This window comes from Cyprinus carpio, chromosome B15 (genome assembly GCF_018340385.1).
Source record: "Cyprinus carpio isolate SPL01 chromosome B15, ASM1834038v1, whole genome shotgun sequence".
Classification (NCBI taxonomy): Eukaryota; Metazoa; Chordata; class Actinopteri; order Cypriniformes; family Cyprinidae; genus Cyprinus; species Cyprinus carpio.
In genome coordinates, this window is record NC_056611.1 from 26,537,757 (window position 1) to 26,552,447 (window position 14,691).

The window sequence follows — 14,691 nt, forward strand, 5'->3', positions numbered from 1 at the left end:
CATCAGATGTGAACGTTTGTGTCCGGTCCAACTCATCACACAAACTGTCAACATAGATGGATTTTTAATAATAATAATTATAATTCAATCAATTAATTTATATGAATATTTATGTTTGTGTAAGCATATTCTATATAATATTAAATATAATCAGTGTTGGGGAAAGTTACTTTTAAAAGTAATGCCTTACAATATTGCGTTACTCCCTAAAAAAGTAACTAAATACATTACTTAGTTACTTTTTATGGAAAGTAATGTGTTACATTACTTTTGCGTTACTTTCACGTTACTTTTTAAAATATGAGCAGGGCTTGATTGTTTTTAATATAAGAAGTTCTATTCATAGCAAATGTAAAAGCCCTTTCACACCAAAAAGTGTAATGAATAAACCTCAGGCTGAAGGAAAAGTAAATTCACGTCTGTACAGTAGAACACAGGAGAAGAAGGTTCAACACTCTTCAGCAATAAAAAAAAAACAATGAAGCACAATTGTTAGTTTATCTAAAGTCATTTTTGATTATTAGTATGGTTGAACTGGATCATTAAAGGTCAGCAGCAAAGACACTGTTAATAAAATGGGAATAGATACATTTGTGTTATTTAATATATTTAGTTATTGCAGGTTTGCGTCATATTCTGTGTTTGCATTTCACTGTTTTGATTAATTTTGATGAATACTAAATCTGTTTTGTTTTTTGTTTTTTTGTGAGTGGGATGAATTAATGCACATTCACATTTAGTCTAGAACTACAGTAACATCATGTTCACACAGCACACACAACGCCTCCATACTTCAGATTTCTCCCAATATGGGAACAGGAGGCTTGTCAGTCAAAAAATGGGAATACAAAGTAACTGGGGTTACTTTTTTGAAAAAGTAACTCAGATATTTTCTTGTAAATTAAAAAGTAATGCGTTACTTTACTAGTTACTTGAAAAAAGTAATCTGATTACCTAACTCGCGTTACTTGTAATGCATTACCCCCAACACTGAATATAATACACATAAATGGCATTGTATAAACAATGAACAATTTTAGGACTGTGTTCCTGAAGCAAAACATTTTATTTAATTCAATAATTTAAAAATAGCACTATATGAGTGCTATTTAACTATTATTTATCAAAAGGTCAATGTTAAAAATATACAAATATTATTATAAATTCATATATATTTATACAAATTCATATAAATATTAATATAATATTCTATATTTTATTTTTATTAATTTATTAATTTATTTATTTATTTATTTATTTATATTTCTAATGGGTTTTATTTATTTGTCACCAGTGTTGTGATATTTGGGTTTAAGTTTATTATTAATAATAATAATAATAATAGTGATTGTCACAAAATAATAATAATAATAATGATAATTATAATAATAATATATATATAAAGAGTTCTTTTAATGATTCACAGGAGAAAAGGGCACATCCAAACACAAATCCAAATACTCGAACATTAAACATCAAACATTATTAGCCGACACAAGGAACTGAACAGACAGGGTTTTTAAACACAAGGAAAGTAATGAGGGGAATGGAAACAGGTGGGGATTAATCAATTAACAAAAACGAGGAACGGAACATGACCAAATAGGGAAAACACAAAAGGAACAGAAAGTCCATGACTGTGACAGTTCGCCCCCTCCCGGAACGGTGCGTCCTCGCACCGAAAGAGATAGTCCAGCGGAGGGAGGGTGGGGGTTCAGGAGGTGGGCGTGGGGCAGGCAATGGAGAAGGAGCATGGAGCATGGTACCAGGGTGGAGTGGATGGAGGGAGGAGCCATGGAGGAGCCCGGAGCAGTAGGAGCCAGATGGATATCCAGAGGCCAGCCAGGAAAGCGGCCCATGGTGGAGTCGACGGTGGGAGGAGCCATGGTGGAGGAGGGGCCGACAACACCAGGGGGCCGACTGACGGAGACTGAGCCGATGGCAGAGGAGTCCAAGACGGAGCCGAGCAACCGCAGAGCCAGGGTGACCCCGAGGATCCGGAGGGCCAAGGCGGAGCAGAAGGCTCAGGCGACCAAGGCGGAGGCGGGGCACCGGAAGACCGCTGCGGAGCCGGAGTGACTGAGGATGGAGGTGGAGCCGAAGGGAAGGAGGAGCCTGACAGAGCCGGAGGGATGGAGCGACGAGGCGAAGCCAGAGGAATGGAGTCCCGAGGCGGCGGATGGTCGACGACTGACCAAGGTGGAGCCGAAGGGACGAGGGAGCCCGGTGGAGCAGGTGGGATGCCGGGCCACGGTGGAGACGAGGGAGCTAGGAGCCAAGGCGGAGCCGCCGGGTCGAAGGACCGAGGAGGAGTCCAGGACTCGGAGGCTGGAGGCGGAGGCAGGGAATCCGCACGCCCAGGTGGAGGTGGTGACTGGAAGTCCTGCGGCGAAACTCCGCGCCCAGATGGCGCGGACTGAGGGTGAGCTGCGGGACTGACTGGCACCAGCGGGGATGAGGACGAGGAACTGGCTGGTCTAGGAGGAGATGAGAGAGGGAGGATGGGAGGAAAGACAGAAGGATCTGGACTGGGCGGAACCAGTGGAGAAACAGAAGGGTCGAGGCTGGGCGGAACCAGCGGAAGAGGAGCAGAGGAACTGACAGGTCGAAGAGGAGGCGGGAGAGGGAGGATGGGAGGGAACACAGAAGGATCAGGGCTGGACGGAACCAGCGGAGAAACAGGAGAATCAGGGCTGGGCGGAACCAGCGGAGAAACAGGAGGGTAAGAGCTGGACGGAACCAGCGGAGAAACAGAAGGGTCGAGGCTGGGCGGAACCAGCGGAAGAGGAGCAGAGGAACTGACAGGTCGAAGAGGAGGTGGGAGAGGGAGGATGGGAGGGAACACAGAAGGATCAGGGCTGGACGGAACCAGCGGAGCGAAACAGCGGAGGAGAATCAGGGCTGGGCGGAACCAGCGGAGAAACAGGAGGGTCAGGGCTGGACGGAACCAGCGGAGAAACAGAAGGGTTGGGAATAACCTCCCCTAACCAGTCTATTAGATCCATAAGTTCTTCTGTATACTTCCCAGAAACCGCATGCAGCTCACCCTCAGTCGCAGGAGTGTGGGCGGGGCGCTCCTCCACGCCCTCGATCTCCACCAATCGTCCCACGACGCACGGGGTTGCCAGCTCACACACCTGGTCAGTCGCACTCTCGAGTTCCTCCTCCCTGTCGGCAATAGGCTCGGGCTCTGCGGCTGCGGCGGTCTCTAGCTCCGTGCAGCGGGGTGATGGCTGGCTGGTCTCTGGGTCGGGAGTGGGGCTGGAGATCTCCTCCTCAGCGGGGCAGATGGTGAACGGAGATCCGTTTTGCTCCAGCACCCACTCCACGAACGCGGCGAAATCCTCTCTGGGACCGTTCGCTGGGAGGCGTGCCTTACACCGCTCGCTCAGGCCAGCATAGTAAAAACGCACAGAGCGAGCGGTCCGGGAAGTCAGTAAGGCACGCCAGATCGAAAAAGTCCCTGGTATGGTCCTCCAGCGAACGGTCCAGTTGCTCCAGGCATAGGAGTCGGACGCCTGGGATCTCCATTCCGAGAGGGGGCAAAACCAACAAAAAAAAACACGAAAAGAAAAAACGCCGCTAAACTGTTTTGGTCGGCTATTCTGTCACACGAGTTGGTGTGCTAAGTAAAGCGCACGAAGAAGAAGGTATATATAAAGAGTTCTTTTAATGAGTCACAGGAGAAAAGGGCATATCCAAACACAAATCCAAATAATCGAACATTTAAACATCAAACCTTAATAGCGGACACAAGGAACTGAACAGACAGGGTTTATAAACACAAGGAAAGTAATGAGGGGAATGGAAACAGGTGGGGATTAATCAATTAACAAAACGAGGAACGGAACATGACCAAATAGGGAAAACACAAAAGGAACAGAAAGTCCATGACTGTGACAGTGATAATATGTTAGCTTTAGTATTAGTACTAATTAATATACATTGTATTATTAATATAAATTAATATTGGCATTGAGTTAAATTAGGTTTAAGTACTAAAATTACTAACTGAAATATAACTCTTCATAAAACTACAGTAATATTATCAAACTAATAAAATAACTAAAAATGAAACTAATTTAAATGAAAACCGAAAATATAAAAGATTGAACACATAAAATACAACCAATAAAACTAATATCTAATACATTGATCAAATTCATAATTTGTCTGTTTAATCTTCAAATTACAAAATGTATTTCTTTGTGCATTTTTAAAATGCTGCAGAGTGATTCCATTAAATCACTGAATCGTTGTTTTGAATCTGTTCATTCAAATGATCTGATGCACTAAAATGAACCAGACTTCCTAATGTTTTGAAAGAGACAGAGAGAGCAGACGCTACTGCGAAATTATGCATGATCAGAATTAATTTCTTTGGGAATCCTTCATAATGCATAGTTGCATTCTTTTCACTGTAATGATTTGCACAAGAAATGATTTCTCAGTGATTTCCACAGAAACGTGCTCATGAATGACACCCGATTTCACAAAAACAGCGATGTTGTGTTTCGCTAATTGCTGGAATGAGTATCCACTGAAAACAGCATTGTTATGAACGAGCTGAAATCCTGTCAAACTCAATCTGATGTGTTTATGCACGCTTTTACATTTCAAAATGTTTTCCAGAGCGATGTTTAAAGTGTCACTTTTGATTGTGAAAATGAAGCGGCGCACATTAGCCGGCGTTATGAGCTCCGTCGGTTCCGCGCTTCCACCTCTGGGATCCGTGTGCCATTATTTTCTGGGTTCCTGGGTTTGGGATCAGAGCGGGGCCGAGACTTAAACAACAGGCTCTAAATGAAATGTCTTGTTGGATTTACGCCTCTCTTCACCTCGGGTCCCGGCGCGACCCTGCAGGCCACGCTTCTGAGCCGCGTTCTGATTGGCCGCTCTGAAACGGGGTGTGATGATGCGTGAGACTGTCTCAGGGGTCAGAGGTCAAATGCTCTGTCATCACTAGCGGTCAGTCACAGGTCAGAGGATGAACGGACAGGCACTGATAGAGACCTCACAGAGCGGGAAGCACAGGAGAATTATGGGTATGAGAAGAGAGCGCTGCCTCACGATAACTAAATCACCTTTATATTCCTGTTTAGAAGGTTTTATGGATGCTGGTATGAATTTAATAACTATTAATTTAGTATTTAGTTCAACTGGTTTTGCTTCAGGTGCTACAACTCGTATTGTGCTGATAATTCAATAATAATGTATTTAATATCTGGGTTGTATTTTCTTTAACATTATACAGTGAAATTCTGATGAATTTACATGAAAACACTGCTATTATTAGAGCTTTTATTAATGTTTTGAATTAGCTTTTTAATTTTAGCTTCATTTTTAGTTATTGTTTTATTTTTATTTTGTCTTTATATTCGTTTTTTTTATTATTATTTTTTAAAGTATTTCTAAATAGTTTGTTTTATTCCTGTTAGTCATTTTAGTATTTCAGGCAACACTTCAAAACATTGTTTAGTTTAAGTTTTTCACATAATATTTATATTTTATTTTATTTCAGCTATGGTATATTTCATTAAACTAACATAAATAAATAAATAAAATAAAACAAATACAACCAATAAGACGAGAAAACACTAAAACTGAGTCATAAAAAAAATGAATTAATATCAACATGAATATAATGATTACATTCACGTTAAAATATTAATTCTGATGAATTTATATCAAAACACTTATTTTTTTAATCTTTTAAATAAGCTTTTAATTTTATATTCTCAGTTTTAATTGTAATTGTAGCTTAATTTGTATTAATTTGTTTTATTTTTAATTTTTCATTTATTATGAATAAAACTGTAAATTACTAAAACTGATTCAAAAACATAAATAATTACATTCACATTAATATATTAATTCTGATGAATTTACATCAAAACACTTGTTGTTGTTGTTATTGTTATTAGAGTTTTATTAATATTTTGAATTAGCTTTTAATTTTATATTCTCAATTTTAATTTTAGTTTCATTTTAGTAATTGTTTTATTTCTAATTAGTCATTTAGATTTTTTAAGTTAATAAGACTAGAAAACGCTAAAACTGAGTCAGAAACATAAATAAACAAATAAATATTAACATGAATGTAATGATTACATTTATGTTAATATATTAATTCTGATGAATTTACATCAAAACACTGTTGTTGTTGTTGTTGTTGTTAGACTTTTATTAATATTTTGAATTAGCTTTTAATTTTATATTCTCAATTTTAATTTTTAATTTAATTTTTAGTATTTTTTTCTAATTAGTCATTTAGATTTTTTTTTAAGATAATAAGACTAGAAAACACTAAAACTAAGTCAGAAACATAAATAAACAAATAAATATTAACATGAATGTAATGATTACATTTATGTTAATATATTAATTCTGATGAATTTACATCAAAACACTGTTGTTGTTGTTGTTGTTGTTAGACTTTTATTAATATTTTGAATTAGCTTTTAATTTTATATTCTCAATTTTAATTTTTAATTTAATTTTTAGTATTTTTTTCTAATTAGTCATTTAGATTTTTTTTTAAGATAATAAGACTAGAAAACGCTAAAACTGAGTCAGAAACATAAGTAAACAAATAAATATTAACATGAATGTAATGAGTTATTACATCAATGTAAAATGTATTCTTCAAAATCAAACAGCGAGATTTATTAAGTGACTCAAAACGACTCTTTTCTGAATTGTGTTCCCGTCTCTCTCTAGGATGATTCCGTCAGTCAGTAAGACGTTCAGGATCAACGATCTGGCGGCGGGCCGCGAGTACGAGCTGTGTGTGTTGGCGGTGTATGACGACGGCATCACGTCTCTGACGGCCACACGCGTGGTGGGCTGTGTTCAGTTCCACACGGGAGCGGAGGCGGGTCAGTGCCGCTTCATCCCCAGCCAGTTCCTCGGCGGCACCATGATCATCATCATCGGCGGCATCATCGTGGCCTCCGTCCTCGTCTTCATCATCATCCTCATGATCCGCTACAAAGCTTACGGCGGGGCCGACGCAGCCAAAGCCAAAGCGCAAGGAGACGCCGGCGTAAACGTGCACTCACAGACCAACGGGAGTCGCCCGGGACGCTCCGGCTCGAAGCAGGAAGAGCATCCCGAGTCTCCCGGCGGGAAAGACTGCAAGGCTCTGGTGCTGCTGAAGATGGAGGAAGTGCAGGAGGAGCTCAAAGTCGAGCTACCGTCTGAGAAAGCGCCGCCGTTGTCGTCTCGGAGAGCCAGTCTGGGGGACGAAACGCAGACGGACAGCAGCCTGACGGGCTCCACCATGTCCCTGTGTCTGATCGGGTCCGGGGCCAACCCGGCCGAGCCCCCTCGGAAGGGGCCGCTGGCCAACATGGGGCTCCTGCCCAGCGAACTGGCCCGGACTCGGCATCGCTTCTCCTTCGACGGAGACTATGCTCTATTCCAGAGCCACAGTTACCCGCGCCGGGCTCGAACCCGCCGGCACAAATCCACCACCCAGCTCAACACAGACGTGTCACCGCCCTGCAGCCGGAGGGTGACGTTCAGCAGCACAGAGTGGATGTTGGAGAGCACGGTGTGACAGACTGAAGCACACACACACACACACACACGGACTGTCTACATATTGACGTTGTTGCAGTAACACACACTCCATTGATTCCTGTGTCCAGTTTAACACGTATCAAACATGACACAGCAAACCTAGTGAGCTGCCTACTTCGACGGTGTCTAAACATGCATTAAATTGATCAGAAGTGACAGTATAGACATTTATAATAAATAAATAAATGCTGAAAAATAAAATGCATCAACTGTGTTCAACATTGATAATAATCAGAAATGTTTCTTGAGCAGCAAATCAGCATATTAGAATGATTTCTGAAGTAAAATTCAGCTTTGATCACAGGAATAAATTACATTTTACAATGTATTCACATAGAAAATGGCTATTTTAAATTGCAATAATATTTCACAATTTTTACTGTATTTTTAATGCAGCCTTGCTGAGCAGAAGAGACTTCGACCCCAAACGTTTGCACACTAGCGTATATTTTTTGTTCCAGTGGTTCTCAAGTGGTTTTACATTAGATACAGACTCAAGATTTATTTTTATTTTCATGCACCAACATTTTTAATCGTGCAAAACTGATTTAAAATTGATAGTTCAGGTGAATTTACATCAATTTTTTTTTAGCTTAATTTTTTGTATTTTTAGTCTTTTTTAAGTATTTATGAATAGTTTTAGTTTTTGTACGTCTACTGTACTAAAACTTTTAAGATTTTTCACCTAATATTTGTATTTCTTTTTATTTCAGCTAACAAAAATATATTGCATATTTTTAGGTTAGTTTTAGTTTTATACAATTATTTATATGCAATTTTAATTTCAGTTTTAGTTTTATTTCAGTTAGCAATTTTAGTATTTCAATTTATTTCAGGCAACAACAACAAAAAACCTGTTTAGTTAAAATTTTTCACCACCTAATATTTATATTTTATTTGATCTCAGCTCCATTTCACTTAATTTTCTTTTAAATATTTTAAGTATATACTGTATATAGCAAATAATTATGACAAAATGACATTAAATTCAGATTAATTAGTATCTTGAATAGACATACTGGGGACCTTTGAACAACATCAACAACAAAAGATATGAAAAGTGTTTTCTCCTCCCTTCTATACTTTCACAATCTCTGTATTTCACTATCCTAACTATTTATGATTAGCTGCGTTTTATAATTCACTCTAATAATAGTGTTGCTCTAAGGATGAGACCTTTTTTAGGTCATGAAGCACCATTTAAGAACCACTGTATTGTTAACCTGTAACATGCTAATATCAAAATTTGTGTCATATGTGGAGTTCAGAGTGTTTCAAATCAATCATGGTTCAGATGCTGCATTAGAAGGCAGCTCCCTACGTAGGCGGCTCACTAGAGTTTGAAACAGAGCTCATGCAGTGTAGTATTTGAGAGCACAGTCTGACCCGTCCTGCCTCCTCCTGCGGTCCTAAAGAGAGTCCGTAACGCAGCGGTGCCTTATCTAACGACCAACCCACGGAGGATGCTGCTAGCTGAGGTCACAAACACACCCGTCCCGTCTGCACAGCTCTCTTTCGTCAGTCTTTTTGTTTACTACTGTATGTGATGCCAAGGGTGCAGAAGCAGGAGGAAGTGACTGCGTTTGTTTTGGGTGATGATACGCGTCCAGGTGAGCGCTGTGTGTGAATGTGTATATGTCCAATACTTTTCAAAGACTTTTGCACAGAAGACACGAGATATATACGGATACGTATCGCACCAGTCTATACAACAATAAAAAACGATTACGAAATAGATCTATACAAATAACATCCACTTTTTCAGGAAGAACGGACAAGGTTTTCTACAATACAAGGACGATTCGCAGCTGGATGGACTTCTTTCTGAGACGGTATTGTGCTGATGTGACTGTATCCAAAAAATCGTTTTTGTATCTGGCTGGTCTAGATAAAAAATAATGATTCAAAAAAAAAATCTAAAGAAATAAGACCAATATCGACAGCAACGACAAATACATATATAAGTATATTAAAATCTCTCGGTGTATGTGTTCTGAATATGTAAGTCATAGGTGACATGACTTTTTACGAAACATTTTGGAGTGCTGGCGTACGGTTTTTACATTAAAAACCACTGTCATCACCGATCCCCACGTTTAGCGTAATAAAGTTTGGACCATTTATGCCTCACGAAAAGGGGATTAAATTTTTTTGTGTGGGTTGACTGTATGAGGTGTTTTTGTCTTTTCTTCTTGCACATTTTCCTCACACTGAATGTGTCTGTAATTATGGGATCTATAACAAGCAACCAAAAATACTACGTCTAATTATGGTTTTGTGATGATTTTGGATGTTTTGGGTTTTTTTATCCAAACACGATAAAAAAAATAATAATTCTCAAATACAGTGTACAGTGGCTCTGCAGTGATCAAAATGCATTAATATAATTTTATGAAATACTCCTGTCTGTTATACTGTGAAAGATGCACATTATGGACAAAAATATTTGCGAACATCTTAGCTAATGTTTAAATTTTAAGTTCTATTTACATGCAACTAATGTCCTGCTTACTTCTTCTGTTAACCAAACCAGCCCTGATTTTATATTATTATTATTATTATTATTATTATTATTATTATTATTATTATTATTACAGTTTTATTTATTACAATTTATATTATCATTAATATGATTATTTAAACATTTTTTGTATTATAATTTGTATTAATTTTTATATTTTCAATTTAAGTTTTAGAAAATTACTGTTTTATTAGTTTTGTACTCTGAATAGCTTTATTTTTATTTTAGTTTTTAATTTCAGTCTGTTTTATTTTTTATATATATATATATATATTAGGGCTGTCAAATGATTAATCACGATTAATCACATCCAAAATAAAAGTTTTGTTTACATAATATATGTATGTGTACAGGGTTATATTTATTATGTATATATAAATACACACACATAAATTATATATTTAGAAAATATTTACATGTATATACATTTATATATTTATATTCTTATATTTTATATTATATATAAATATATTTAATATATAAACATAACATATTCTTCTTAAATATATACATGCATGTGTGTGTATTTATATATACATAATAAATATACACAGTATACACACATATATTATGTAAACAAAATTTTTATTTTGGATGTGATTAATCGTGATTAATCATTTGACAGCCCTAATATATATATATATATATATATTATTTTCTTTTTTCTTTTTATTTTTTTATGGTCTTACATAACTACTAAACTTATTTATTTCCGTTGGTCACCAAGGCAGCATTTTCATTTTTTATATTTTCATATTTCAGCTTTATGTCATATACCGAATTTTGTAATAGTTTTAGTAAACAGTAATAACACTGATTTCAACAGCTTCTTAGTTCCTAATTATCTTTATTTCTGCACATATAAATGTTCTGTTATTTACATTTAAAGCCTGTAGAGACACTCTTATCAAGAGCCACTTACAGTATAAAAAGTGCTTTAGCTTCACAAATGAGACCATTGTGATCAACAGATGGCAGACATGACATTTAGATCATTACCTGCTAGGAAAAGAAGTGCTGATTACAAAGAAATGTTCTAAACTATTAAAGTTCAACAGAACAACCGTGCAAATAAACAAGCTAGCACAAACATTTTTTTTTTTTTTTGAGTGCCTTTCCGCTGAATGGGTGCCATTTATGTTCCCATGATGTTATATATAAATATGCATTAAAATGAACTTAAAAAGAAAAAGAATGTATTAAGCAAAGTGCCCTGCACATTAATTTAACTGAAAATATAACATAATTTAAAACATTAATAAAAACTACCTTAAACACTTTATAAAAGTACACCTTGCTTGCATGCATATGTAGTGATTTTTTATTATTTATTATTATTTATTTATTTATTTATTTAATTATTAATTTGAACATGCAACCAACCATTCTGTTTAATAGACATTTTTCTGAGGGGAAAACAAAGAAATTTATATGTTTTTAAACCTTTTTTTTTTTTTTTTTTTTTTTTTTTTTTTTTTTAAGACGTGAGTTTTGGCAACTGGACTAAAAAAAAATAAAAAAAAAATGAAGTAAGGTTACTTGAGATGGTCCAATACAAATTTTGAAAAGTTACAAATGTGTATTATTAAAAATATAAAAGTGCTGTTTCCCTTAATTTATTTAGATTTTTTTATTTATTTAAAAAACTGTATTTGCTTTTTTTATTTTTATTTTATTTTTTAAAGAGTTACAAGCAAATGGCATCCATTTGGTGAAATGGACCTTAAATCTGTATGTTATTTATATTTTTTATATTTATTTTCACTTTATCCCTACTTTCATATTCTGAGAATTACTGAAGCATCATGGAATCTTCTGAATCAAGGTTAGAATGTTAAGAAAGCATCATTTGTTACATAATTTTATTTTTTCCTTTGTGTGTCCAGATCTTAACTCAGATGTTTTCTAGGAATCCAGTTGCTAATTACAGTTTCATTCCCTTCAGCAACAGAACGAATTCAAGCTTCCTCTGTTAGAGTTTTGTTGAGCAGACAGTGATGGATCAGCGAACCAGCTCTCCTCACAAAACATCCCAACATGCAGTGTGAGACATGAACGCAATTTACAAATCCATTAACATGTTAATGGTTCTTTTGACAGTTACGTCTCTAATTATCCTTTTATAGCACTAAAAAGGCAACTTGAAATTAAACCATTTGTTTATTGAAGAGATTCATTTATCATGCTGAGAGTATTCAACGAGCTCTTCAGATGTGTTCAAATCTGCATCGGCTTTTAATAGTTCAAATGCAGGGAGAACAATTCCATCAGCTGACAGAAACACTTCATTTCATTTTTAACAATTTACGTGCAATTATGATAAATTATAAATAATGCAAAATGATTGCCACTATTTCTAGCAGAGGAGACAAAAATATGAAAGCGACTATTTGCATCAAGTGAAAAAAAAGGATGTGCTATAAGTGTAAATAGACACAAATAGCAGCTCATTTACACTAAGTGCAAACAGCGATAGATGCTATTCATACAGCGTTAATAGAAATATTATTCTATTTTATAGCTACCCAACTTTGAAAACTAGAAATAGTTACCCAAAAATGAAAATCCGCAGAGAATGTACTGAATAAAATGTAGCTGTTTTTCCTTGATATTCTCAAGTATCACACTATATGAGTTATAAAAGCCTATCAAATAAGATACCAAAAAAAAAACATAAATGCAAAAGGTTTTTGTATATATATATATATATATATATATATATATATATATATATATATATATATATTGGCTAAAAGGTCCAATAAACTGATTTTATTGTTATTTATTTTTTAAACTGAAATAAAATAGATTTTTCTGATTAAGAAGGCAAAGTTGTGATAATGTTAGAAATGTGCATAAGAAATGTCATCAAAGCCTAATAATCCAAAAGAATCAAATATAATTTCCTACCAAATATTCTGTTTGAATCTGGAAGGTTAAAATAATGTTGCACATTACAGAAATTTGATAACAGCCTTGATACTGCTGCTTGAAAATTTCTTGAAAGAATTTACGCGGAAAACTGTGTGTGTGTGTGTGTGTGTGTGTGTGTGTGTGTGTGTGTGTGTGTTTGTGTTTGTGTGTGTATGTATGTGTGAGTGTTTCACTACACACTCTCTGACACAAAGGCTGTAATCATCAGAGAGCTGGAGTGAATGTAAATTTTCCCTTACATGCTTGTAGCTCTTTCTTTTCAAGTCTTCATAATTGTTGTTTTAACGTTTGTCTTTTGACAGCAGAATCTGACAGTGCAGTGTCAACAGGCGCTCGTTTATTCCTCACAAAACACTAACTACTTACTCATTTCAGATGGGAGAATGTTGCTGTTCTGTTTGCTAAACTCATTTAACAGTGGTGTTGTTGAACAGAAGCTCTCTCTGTGTTTGTGTGTTGAAGCGATGCTGCTGGATCCGGCGTTACACACTAGTCTAACAGTCCTGTTCATTATTCTGCTCTTTTCATTAAGTAAACCTCTGCATACTTGTTTGACTGTAGCTATGGTTTCATCCACATATTTATATGAAAAGTTTGGGATATTGCATTAAAAAACCCTGGATTGCAATGCATATTTAAAAATGTGCATAACGTATACGTTCAATGTACAAAGAAGACATGCACATAAATTATGATGGAAATACATTCACAGAATAAATTTATCAGTGCACAAAAAAACCTGAATTTGCATCAAAAGATTGTGTAATTTATATATATATATATATATTATATATATATATATATATATATATATATATATATATATATATATATTTAATAATAGAACTCATTAATATTCTTTATTATTTGAACATTTATTTATTTATATTAGATGTATTTATTTCGTTATACATATATTGAATATGATATATACATGTAAATATTTTTATTTTATTTATAGTATATATATTATATAAATAAAATTCTAAATATTGAAAAATATAATATGATAATATACAATATATATAGAATTATAGAATTATAAAAATGTGTATTATAAAATATACATTATAAATATATATATATATATATATATATATATATATATATATATATATATATATATATATATATATATATATATATATATATATAATAAAAATAAAAATATATACACAATTAAATTTCTATTCATATGTATGTATATTTAGAGATAAAAATTGATAGTTAATTAAAATATATGAAAAATTTATATAATATATGTTTATTTTTATTATTGATTTTATATATGTTTTCTGAATAAATATCTTGATGGGGAAAAAAGATCATGTGATTGATTTGATTGATCTGATAAGATGAAAATGGTGCTTGATTCGCAAATGTATTATCTGATATTCCCTTTTTTTGCATAAGTTAAATATGCAAATTTTGATACACACAGTAGCTGCTGTCATTCTTAAGATGGTGAATATTGTATGTAAATGAGTGTGGGCGGTTGTATGTTAATGAGCTCAAGGTTATCATGTCTTATTTTATGCTTTAGTTTCAGTAAATGTTCTGTGCGACCTACAGATTCTCACATCTAACCGTCTTACCTCAGAAAAGCACCAAACACTCTATTTTCTCTTCATCTGAACCTCCATATCCTGCTG

At 35.1% G+C, this 14,691-nt stretch overlaps 1 protein-coding gene across 1 annotated transcript in view; it reads left to right on the forward strand.

Annotated features, from left to right (window-relative positions):
- lrfn1 (leucine rich repeat and fibronectin type III domain containing 1) overlaps positions 1–7,799 on the forward strand; it is a 137,805-nt gene extending 130,006 nt beyond the window's left edge. Inside the window, exon 5 of the mRNA XM_042740020.1 lies at positions 6,721–7,799. Within this exon, the coding sequence (XP_042595954.1) occupies positions 6,721–7,561 (841 nt within the window). The 3' untranslated portion in view covers positions 7,562–7,799. The remainder of the gene's footprint in view (positions 1–6,720) is intronic.
- Positions 7,800–14,691: the final 6,892 nt, after the last annotated feature.